General features: G+C 51.0%; 1 protein-coding gene across 1 annotated transcript; it reads left to right on the plus strand.

The window, feature by feature from the left end:
- Positions 1 to 795: 795 nt before the first annotated feature.
- On the plus strand, positions 796 to 10,523 carry LOC120392845 (zinc finger protein RFP-like). The gene is made up of 7 exons (XM_039517526.1): positions 796 to 1,247; positions 2,898 to 2,993; positions 3,994 to 4,224; positions 4,552 to 4,574; positions 5,310 to 5,425; positions 7,561 to 7,608; positions 9,817 to 10,523. The coding sequence occupies exons 1-7, from the start codon at positions 831 to 833 to the stop codon at positions 10,326 to 10,328; spliced, it is 1,443 nt and encodes a 480-aa protein (XP_039373460.1). The 5' UTR covers positions 796 to 830; the 3' UTR covers positions 10,329 to 10,523.
- Positions 10,524 to 11,019: the final 496 nt, after the last annotated feature.

Raw genomic sequence — 11,019 nt, forward strand, 5'->3', positions numbered from 1 at the left:
CCTCAGCCATTGGGCCCCAGCCCTCACCTGGGGGACAGGAGTTTGGTCTCCCTGCAGTCCCTGGTCTCTCTGCTGGGACTGACAAACAGGGAGAAAATGGGGGCAGGGCCTTGCTGGGAGTGTTGTGTTACAGGGGCACCTGCCCCACTAGGGCCCAGGCTGAGATCCCAGCACATTCCACAGGCCCCTGAGCCGCCATCAGATGGACTTTCAGCCTCGGTCCGTGTGGTGGTGGGGGGGGAGGCTCTGGGTTACTGCCCTGGGGGAGCTGCTGGGGGAGGGAGGAGATTTACCTGCTCACAGACAATTTTAACAGATTTAAACCTTCAACTTTTTAAATCTCAGTGTCCAGTGTCATTAAATAGTTCTGGTCTGACCAAAATATTCTCTGATCCCCCCATAATTTCCCACAACCGTGAACATTTTAATTGGAATGAAATGCTTAAAACCCAATTTGTTGTGAAAGTTTAAATCAATAAATATAAAAATTGCTTAAAATAAACATCATCTGTCAAAATTAGATATTATAAAAAAAATTCTGCCCAGCCTATCACTCCTTAGACACACAGCTCCTGCTCCTCCAGGCTCATCCTCACAGGGGGCTGCCTCACTGACCCTCCCCACCAGCACAGGGGCTGATTGCAGGACCGGAGTCCTAGTCGTAAATTTTTTACCAAAGCCTCCAGGGGTGAAATTGGCTGGGTTCTTCCTGCTCAGCAAACAGCATGAGTCATTTTCAGGCAAGGAAACACCCCCTTGCTGCTGCAGGCGGGGCATAGTGTGAATTCAGGAAATTGAAACTAATCCTGATCCACTGCCCAGAGGGAGCCATGGCTGCAGAGAACCCCATGGAAAGTCTCCAGGAGGAAGCGACATGTCCCGTCTGTCTGGAGTATTTCACTGAACCTGTCACTCTGGAATGTGGGCACAATTTCTGCCGAGCCTGCATCAGCCAGTGCTGGGAGGGATCCGATACAGGCGCCTCCTGTCCTCAGTGCAGAGAAACTGTGCAACAGAGAAACCTCAGGCCCAACAGGCAGCTAGCAAATGTCCTAGAAATTGCCAAGCGACTGAGTTTACAGGCAGCAAAGGGAACAGGAGGGGATGGGGTGTGTGGGGAACACCAAGAGGCTCTGAAACTGTTCTGTGAAGAGGATCAAACCCCCATCTGTGTGATCTGCAGAGAGTCCTGGGCTCACCGGGTTCACACAGTGGTTCCCATACAGGAGGCTGCCCAGGAATACAAGGTACCGAGTTGCTGTCCAGTCTAATGGGTAATAACTTTGGATGTTGATTATAGGTTAATGGTTTAACTGTGTCACTGAGCTGTGTGTAGCCTTCATTGCTTGAAAGCTGATAGGGGGAGTTACAAGCCGTGGCTGGTATTACTGGTTGTATCACAGTGTTTATTGTTGTTTGCATACCCTACAGACCCCAGATAAGCTCTGACCTCGATTGTAGGAGGTCTTGCACAAAACCCAGTGAGGGACAATCCCTGAGCCATTTACAGTCCAACTGGACAAGACAGACAAAGGGTGGGAAGGGAAACTGAGGCACAGAGAGGGGAAGTGACTTGTCCAAGGTGACTCAGCAGATCCGTGGCAGAGCTGGATATAAAAACCTGGTTTTTCAAGGCCCAGTTCAGTGCCCTAACCACTAGCTACTCTGCCCCTTTCAGCAGCACTGAGCAGTGAAGAAGTGCAGAGATTAGGAGGAAAAGACGCCTTGATACAGGCCCTAGGCCCAGCAGGGAGATGAGGTTTCCCATTGGGATTGTGAACTCCTGTGCTGCTCCACAAGGAGTTAAACGCAGATGCTGCGGGCCTGCACTAGAGGAGATCACTGGGCTAAACACTGTGTGGGACCCTGAGCACCTTGAGTCCGCACACAAAAGGGCTCCAGACAGCACAGGTCCATGCCAAGTACCACTGGGATTCGACTTATCTTCAGCAAAACTAACCCCTGGGCAGTGCGGACCTGTGTCAGTCTGACCTGTTCTCGTGTGTTCGTGGGCAAGGACCAGCCAACGTGGTTCCATTAGTCCCACAAGGCAGCTTTTTAAAATCTCCCAGAATCCACTGCTTCCGGAGTCTTTGCTGGGGATTTTGGGGGAGCTACCCAGAGGCCACTGCCACGGAAAGGGGCTAGGACAGCACTAGGGCAAACCCCAGCTGTTCCTAACACAAACCAACACATCTAATGGGCTTTGCCCTAGGCCTTAGATCAGTGCTGTCCAACCCGTCCAATCCCCAGGGAGCTGAAAGTCAATGGAGTTGGATTCCTTTGAGCATCCCGGCCTGTATGGCTGCCCCCGGAGGCTTCTGGGATTGGTATCACTGTTTCTGAAATCTGCTAAAAAACAGCTTTATAAATTCACCACCATGGGACACCAGTTTCCTGCTGGTTTAAATTGATGGAGAAAGTGGATGTAAGAACTCAACTCTGAATATAAAACACTCCCAGTTTCCATAAATAAGGTTTCATTCCCTTGGTGTCTCTGAGGTCCTACCTCTAGAAAGACCCACTGTTGTACACAGTATTGTAACTGTGTTGGTCCCGGGATATTAGAGAGACAAGGTAGGTGATGTAATTCTCGGCCTTCTGGCTGGGAAAGCATTATCTAAATTGTATCTGCTCATGGCCAACTTCTGTGGGTGAATGACAAGCTTTCAAACTTACACAGAGCTCTTCTTCAGACCTTGGAAAAAGTATGTTCCCCAGAGCTGAGTTGTGTGTAACTCTCTTACCAACAGGAGCTGGGCCAGCAGAAGATATTGCCTTACCCACCTAGTCTATCTAGGACGACTGACTGTTATCTTGAATTTTGGGTGGAAAAACACCTCATCCACCCCCTACAACCCTCAAAATAAACCCACCAAATCATTTCTGTTTGTCAGGAAAGAATCCAGGCCCATTTGAAGACTCTGAGGGAAGAGAGTGAAAAGCTGCTGGGATTTAAAGTGACTGGAGGGAAGAGAAGCCAGGAGTATCTGGTAGGTGCCTATTGTTCTTCGCTTGCTGGGACATGGAGGGATGTTTATTGGTAGATTTCTCTGTGGCCTTGTGTGTGTTTCTCCATGATCATGGGATACTGTGTGTGTGTGTGTGTGTGTGTGTGTGTGTGTACAGGTGTGCATATCACAAATGTTCTCTCCCTGGAGAAGGACAACAGCATCTTCTGCAGGTTCTACGATGCATTTTAATTAATGAGTTAATTACGACCCCTTGTGGCTTTCACAACATTTTTCCCAAACTGCACTGACTATACCCCAGTAGACGTGGAGACAGCCCTTTCAGAGAGATTGGGGCCCAATGGGAAGCTGTAAGAGAATCCTCTCCCTTGTGATCACAGTGTATAGTCAGGATGTGAAAAATGGTGGGTTTTGAACCTCAGTCCACAGAGACTGTCATTACAACCCAACCGCTCTTCAGAGCCAGCAGGAGAGGGGCTAGTGGAACTCTGGCTCCACCCGAGGATCTGCCTACAAAGGTCCCGATTGGAGCAGCTGTTTGGATGCATGAATTACATCAGCAGGAGTCATGTGAAGTTGTCCAAACAACTGCATGAACTCCCGATCTGCTGCTGGACTGGACCCTGATTCTGGCTTGGCCATGGCATTGTCCCTGACTCAGGTTTGACCTGCAGTACTGTTATCTGACTCCAGCTTAACCCTTCGTGTGGCTCCCTGACTCCAACTCCAGTCCCGATCTCTGGTGTGATTCCAGACACTGATTCTGACTCAGCCGTTGGCATGACTCCTGAGCTCGACTGTAGCCCTAACCCTCGCTGAGATCCTGACTTTGACTCCAGCTCTGATTTTGGCTGCAGTTCCCGATTTCCAAGTGCAGCTCTGAGCACTAGGTCTGACGGCTCATGTCCTGGTCTCTACACAGATGTGTTAGAGATTGTAAAGAAACTCTCTTGTAAGACTGTATGGAAGGTCATCAGGCTCCATCCATGTTCCTGACCAGCCCTTTCCTTATTTCTTATAGAAACAGACAGAAACCGAGAGGCAGAAGATTCTGTCTGAATTTCAGCAACTCCGGAAGTTCCTGGAGGAACAAGAGCGACTCCTGCTGGCCCAGCTAGAGAAGCTGGACGAGGAGATTGTGAAGATACAGAATGAAAATATCACCAAACTCTCTGAGGAGATTTCCTGTCTCAGTGAGCTGATCAGTGACATGGAGGGGAAGTGTCAGAAGCCAGCATGTGAATTCCTGCAGGTGAGATTGAACTGGAAACATCCCAAATCCCAACACAGGGACAGGACAGCTCCTGAACCACAGGCACAGGAGTCCAGCAATCAGAGATCTCAGTGTAACTCAAATGTGTGCATTGCTGACATGAGAATGACGATTGTTCTTTGCAGACTCACAGACACATTGATATTAGAGATGGAAAAACCCCATTAGCTCAGTGAAACCATGGCCCTGGGGCCAGGGCAGGGCTGATTTTTCCTGTATTTGCAAAATCTCTTTCCTGGAATCCCAAGTGTATGTCAGGTGGTACTGAGATTTATATTTAATCTCTCTCTCCTCTCTCTCGTCTAGGATGTCAGAAGCACCTTAAGCAGGTATGTGGCTCTCTCTCCCTCCCACACATACTTGGCAATGCTGGGAAAGATCATGGAGATGATGTTAGCACTGCATCTCCACAGCAACATGTGTGGGGAAGGTCACATTTTGGATACAAATCTCTCAGATAAACTTAATCCTGAGGTTCTCACCCTGGTTCAGAAGACTCTAGAATTCTCCATTCAGTGGCAAGGCCTGACTTCAAGTGTTTCCTAGAGATGTCACATCCCTGGGGGACTGGCCGCCTCAGGATTGTGGGGATGGAATATGGGCCTGTCACTGCTGGGGCCCTGGTTACCATTCAGCCCAGAGCAGCAGTGGTCAAGAGTCTTTCCCACCAGAGTCTTTCCCAGCCTGAGGGTTGTTAGGAGACCTGTGAGGAATGATCTGGGGAGGGGGGAGTTCATGTCTCAGTCTAGTTCCTAGAGGACAGATTTCTACAGCACTTCACATAGGAACCTCCTGTCCCTCAGAGCATGGCGGCCAAGGAGTAAATTGGCCATGGAGACTTAATTCCCCTTTTGTCCCCAGAGCTGATCTCGCCAGACCAGAGTTGCACAATATTAATGAATCCTTTGAAGGGAAGGTTGTACGGCCATGGCCTGTGTTGCACCTGCTCTGAGGCTGGGAGAAGTCGAGGAATTCAAACTCCAGGCCCATTAGAGCAGCGACTCACTAGCCAGAACTTATGAGTCACAAATGAAATATAATCACATGAATTTTTTTCTCTCTAGATGTGAGAAGGGGAAGTTCCAGCAGCCAAAGGAGATTTCTCCTGAACTGGAAGAGCGAGTCAGCAATTTCTCCCAGAAAACTTTTGTGGTATCTGAGACTTTGAGGAAGTTCAAAGGTACCTAAAATGGATCAAGGAATGCAAACTGGGATGAGTTTCTGAGACTGTGGGAAGAAAATGGTGCTGGTCAATTGGTTCACACTTAGATGATGCTTCTATTTAATGGTTGGGTGTGAATGCCAGATACTTGGGTCTAGAACACTCAGGTTGATTCATTCAAACCTTTGTTTGCACCAAAAACATGCCTTTCTATTACAATTACAAAATAAGAAATGACTCAGACTTTAATGTCAGAAGGGACTATCATGATCCATCTGCTCTGACCCCCGGTAAACTTTGGCTGACTTACTGAAGTCCTCAAATACTGATTTAAAGACTTCAAGTTACAGAGAGTCCACCATTTATTGTAGTTTAACATCTGTAAATGATGCATGCCCCATATGAGAGAGGAAGGGGGAAAAAAAAAAAACCAACCAACCAAACATGGTCTCTGGCAATTTGACTTGCTGGAAAATTCCTTCCCTATCCCAAATATGTTGGTCAGCTGGACACTGAGCATTTCAGCAAAACCCAACAGTCAGACACCTGGGAAAAATTTCTCTCTAACTCAGAGCCCTCCCCGTCTAGTGCCCCATCACCAGCCATTGGGATATTTGCTACCAGCCCCTACATATAGAAAGAAGTTCTGGCCAGTTCCCTTCTTTCGGGGCATAGGTGGGTCATGGGGGATTTCTCCTATGATGTTCTGATTACCCCTTACAATGTCTGACATATTATACACATCCAAATTGCATATTTACTAGTTCTTTTCCAGTCACCTTTGAGTGATATGAATATGAAGTACCTTATATAGGTCAGACACTGCACATGCATGAACTTTTCATTGGCAGGGCTTTTTTTTCTTCAAGCTATTTTCATGTTCTTGTTCTCTTCTCTCATTGGTTTATTACCACTGATTATGCACACGTCACTTTGACCTTTGTCTCCACACAGGGGGTATTGGACTTCTCTGTGGCTGGATGCACAGCCCCCCTCAGCCTAGCTCCAGCCCCTCAGTGCTACCCCTCCCCCAGCCTAGCTCCCCAGCAGCAGCAGGGATGAGGGACAATGGGAAGCCACTTCAGGGAGCCACCAGAAGTGAGTCCCCCGCCCCCACCAAGAATTTGTTCCACCCTGGCCCCTGCTCACAACAGACCTCCACCCACAGCCAGAACTTGTCCCTATATCCTGCTCAGGAGGTAGAGGAGGTTCCCACCCACCCTGGGATAACCCCTGCCCGGAGAGGGGTGCCCTGGTCACAGTGAGGGGGTGGGAAACCCTGCTCCCCTGAGAGACCCCCCTCCTCTGCTTCCCACATCCTGTGACATGATGGGGGATCTCCCATGTAAGGGACACAGACAGGGGAGAGAAATGGGGTAAGTGGTGTAGAGGTGAGATACACACACACACACACACTCCTTCTCCCATAAGGCATATTATTTAAACAAGAAAAATAGTAGTGACAACAACGCACTGAAATATGGTTTTAGGATAAATATTTATTTCAATGCCCCATCCTAAAAAAAAAAAGACTTTGGCAGTGAGGTACATTCAAAAACACTAAAGTGAGTTGAATTTATTATTATTATTATTGTTTATTATTTATTAACTACATAGCTAGGTTATGTTTTTTTCAGTGTGGAAAATTGTGTTATTTTACGGGTTGAATGATGACTGAATGACATAACACCCCACCAGTGTCCACCACTAAGTTCAGGATTTTTGTCAAGTGTCCATCACACAATATGATGCTGCCGACCCCTGGCCAAAGGGACCAAAGTGGGTAAAGTTACTTTTATGACAAAGTCTTTGTATGATCTGGGTCTAGAGTATGACAAAAAGCAGTGAGTGAATGAGACAAACCAACTGGAGTCTGAGGGGCGGGAGGGGATTATGAGGGGAAAAGTAAATCTCCCTTACAGATTGTGTGTCCTGGGATGGATGTGAGGCTGCAAGGACGTTTCCATTGCTGGGAGATGCCTGAATGAGAGAGGAAATAGAAGGTTTCAGATAGTTTATATTAAATGCCTGAGTGTGTCTCTGGGCTCTCGCTCTGTTTCTCTGTCATGATGAAAACACAGCTCTTTGCGATCAGAGTGGGGACACTGTTATAAATATGATAGCCTGAAATCTCATCTCCTTTCCCCCGCCAGACACTCTGAAGACACAAATTGAGGAATCCCTAGAAGCCCACAGACAGGGTGAGTTTGCAGCTGGAGATTGTCTTTACATTATGAGAAAATGCCAGTGAAAACATCTTCATGAGATTGTAACTAAAGTTACCAACAAAATCAACACACACACAGCCCTAAAAATAACCCATTAAACAGTGAGGAGATCCAGGGGCACTGGAACATGGGGGGCCAGGGGGCCAAGCCCACCCACTTTTTAACATGGGCATAGTTTGGGGACAGAGGGCCATGTTGCCCCCACCCCCCCACAACGGCAAGCCTTGGGCAGGCGTGGAGCATCGCAGGCAATGGCTGTGCTTCGTGGAGGGGCAGCTGATCAGCTCCCCCTTTTTAGTGCAGCTTCTTCCCGGTGCTGGCCCCTCTCAGTGGCCCCACTCCTGCTCCTCTTCCCCTGGACTCTCCACCTGCCCTGGGTGGTGCACGCCGGAGAGTGGGGACATGGGAAGATGGAGGGTCAGGGGCTCTCCAGAGTGGCCAAGGCTCCCATCCTGGCCAGGGGCAGGGCCTCGGCGGGCAGATGAAGGTGGGGCAGGGCCATGGAGAGGGCAGGGCGACCTAGTACCTCTCTCCCCAACTTCTACCAAGGTGCTGGAACACCTGGGGAGATCCCAAGCTGACATCACACAAATAGTCCTAGGGTGACCAGAAGAGAGACGTGGAATATCGGGATGCGGTGCGGGGGTGCCACTGGAGGAAAAAAAAAAAACAAGAGCTGGCGGCGGAGGGGAACAAACAAACAAACAAGAGCCGCCGGAGCATAGGAAAAATTGGTGGGGGCTGAGAACCCACTGGCAGCTCCACGCCCCATCCCCCAGCACCAGCTCACCTCCGCTCCACCTCCCCTGAGCAGGCTGCCGCGTCCTGCTTCTCCTCCCTCCCTCCAGCACTTGCTCCGCCATACAGCTGAGTAGCGCAATCCTGGGAGGAATGGGGAGGAAGAGGAATGCGGTGTGCTTGAGGAAGAGGCAGGGCCAGGGTAGGGAATTTGGGGATGGATCCAGTATGGGAGGGAGGAGGCGGAGTTGGGGCGGAACCGGGCAGAGTTGGGGCGGGCGCGAGCCTGTGTGCTGGAGGGCAAAATATTGAGACAATTTGCATCCCGACCGATTTTGGTTGGGACACAGGATAAACAAGTAAATATTGGGACAGTCCCAATAAAATCTGGATGTCTGGTCACCCTAAATAGTCCTGACACCGACCTTAGTGCTGAATTCATGCCCACGCTGCTGAACAGAAACACTCTCCCTGAGCAGCCTGTGAACAAAGCTCTCTGCAATGAGGGCTGACACATCCCTCTGCTTTATCTCAGTGCAGGGGAGGGTCTCCCCATCGCTCTTCTCCAACATCCTGCCTTTCCTTTGGGCAGGGTTGGGCTGCTCCCTCCTTCCTGGATTGGGGAGATGCTCTTCCCGTGACGCTGGCAGCTCCTCCCTTCTCCCTGGGCTGGGGATGGTGCTACCTCACTCAATGCCACCTCCTACACTCTGATATTAAGTGGCTCTTTCCCAATGCTGCACTTTCCTGTCTGTTCCCAGCCCTGGGAGTGAAGGCTGCATTAGAGGAGGGAGATTCCCTCCGGACTTCAAAACTGTACCTGCTTCCTCTGCTCCCTCCTCACTAACAGTGGCGGCTCTAGCTATTCCGCCACCCTAAGCACAGCAGGCAGGCTGCCTTCGGTGGCTTGCCTGTGGGAGGTCCCCGGTCCCGCGGATTCGGCGGCATGCCTGCAGGAGGTCCTCCGGGCTTGCAGCTTCAGTGTACCCACTGCCGAATTGCTGCCGAAGCAGCAGGACTGACGGACCTCCCGCAGGCATGCCACTGAAGGCTGCCTGACTGCTCCCCTCGCAGCGACCAGCAGGGCGACCCCTTCAGCTTGCTGCCCCAGGCACACGTTTGGAGCGTTGGTGCCTGGAGCTGCCACTGCTCACTAAAACCTTTCTTGATGTCTCTCTCATGCTGGTAATGGAACAGAACAAGAGGGGTAGCTGGGAGCTGAAGCTTATGGAAGCAAATGGGAAACTAATGAAGTGGGTCTCCTTACAGAGACTGAGGAACTGCAGTGACATCCCTGTTCAGTCTCAGGTGCCCAGGACAGAGGCAACTCTCTTAGATTCAGGCCTGTCCCAGCCAGGACAGGGCTGCTGGGGAAGCATGAGAAATGGTCCCAGCCTCCCCCAGGGCTGAGCTCTGCCCCTAACGCTCTGATTCTCTCCCCAGTGAATGTGACTCTGGATCCAGACACGGCTCATCCCAACCTCGTCCTGTCTGAGGATCGGAAAAGTGTGAGATGGGGAGACATGCGGCAGCGACTGCCCAACAACCCTGAGAGATTTGACACTTGGCCCTGTGTGCTGGGCTGTGAGGGATTCACCTCAGGGAGACATTGCTGGGAGGTGGAGGTGGGGGATGGGGGATGCTGGGCTATGGGGGTGGCCAGAGAATCTGTGAGGAGGAAGGGAGAGATCAGCTGTACCCCTGAGGGGGGGATCTGGGCTGTGCAGTGGGAGGATCAGTTCCGGGCTCTCACATCCCCTGTGACCCCCCTGCCCCTGAGCCGGGTCCCCAGCAGGATCCGGGTTTGTCTGGACTGTGACCGGGGGCAGGTGACATTTATCGATGCTGGTGACGAGGCCCCGATCTTCACTTTCCCGCCGGGCTCCGTCCCTCGGGGGAGAATCCGACCCTGGTTCTGGGTGGCGTGGGGATCCCAGCTCAGACTGTGTCCCTGAGACACACAGCAGAGGGAGGAACTGGAAATCAGCCTCTCTAGCCTCATGGACCCCAGTCTCTATGACCTTGGAGGACTCCCATCTACCCAGCCCCTGGTGCCTCATCTCTATGACCCCTGGAACCTCTTCCCCCTCCCTCCCTGCATCACCAGGGAGGGGAAGGGGAGGGAGGAAGAACCCCTGGGGCTGCAGGAGGAGCAGAGGGGCCCTGAGGGGCAGAGGTGGGGGCTGGGCAGGGGGTGGCACAAGCAGCCAGGCTGGGGACAGGCAGAGGTGGGGGTGGCAGGGACACAGCGTGAGTCAATAAGGGTTTGGGGGGTTAGGGAGAAGCAGCAGCAGCAGGGAGCGGTTTGTACAGATCGGTGGGATTAGATCTCATAGGGGTCTCCCAGCCAGAGCTCCTGCCGCAGGGGCCACAGTCACTTCAGGACAACTGGTCACACACACATGGGGGAGGGGTGACGGAGGGGTAAGGTGTGCAGATTGATGGGAAAACCATTACATAACCTTAAAAAAAATCATTGTTGAGTTAGTCTCATGATTTTTTTAAAAACTCCTGAGGTTGGCAGCACTGGGGGAGGCAGGGACAGGGGGGGTTTAACCAGAGGGAATTAGAAGCAGCAAGAAGGAAAATGTGAATGAAAATAAAACAAGAATAAAGGGAGAGTCCAGGAGAAATGGTGGAAAACAG

The sequence above is a fragment of the Mauremys reevesii genome, unplaced genomic scaffold (genome assembly GCF_016161935.1).
Source record: "Mauremys reevesii isolate NIE-2019 unplaced genomic scaffold, ASM1616193v1 Contig12, whole genome shotgun sequence".
NCBI classification, from domain to species: Eukaryota; Metazoa; Chordata; order Testudines; family Geoemydidae; genus Mauremys; species Mauremys reevesii.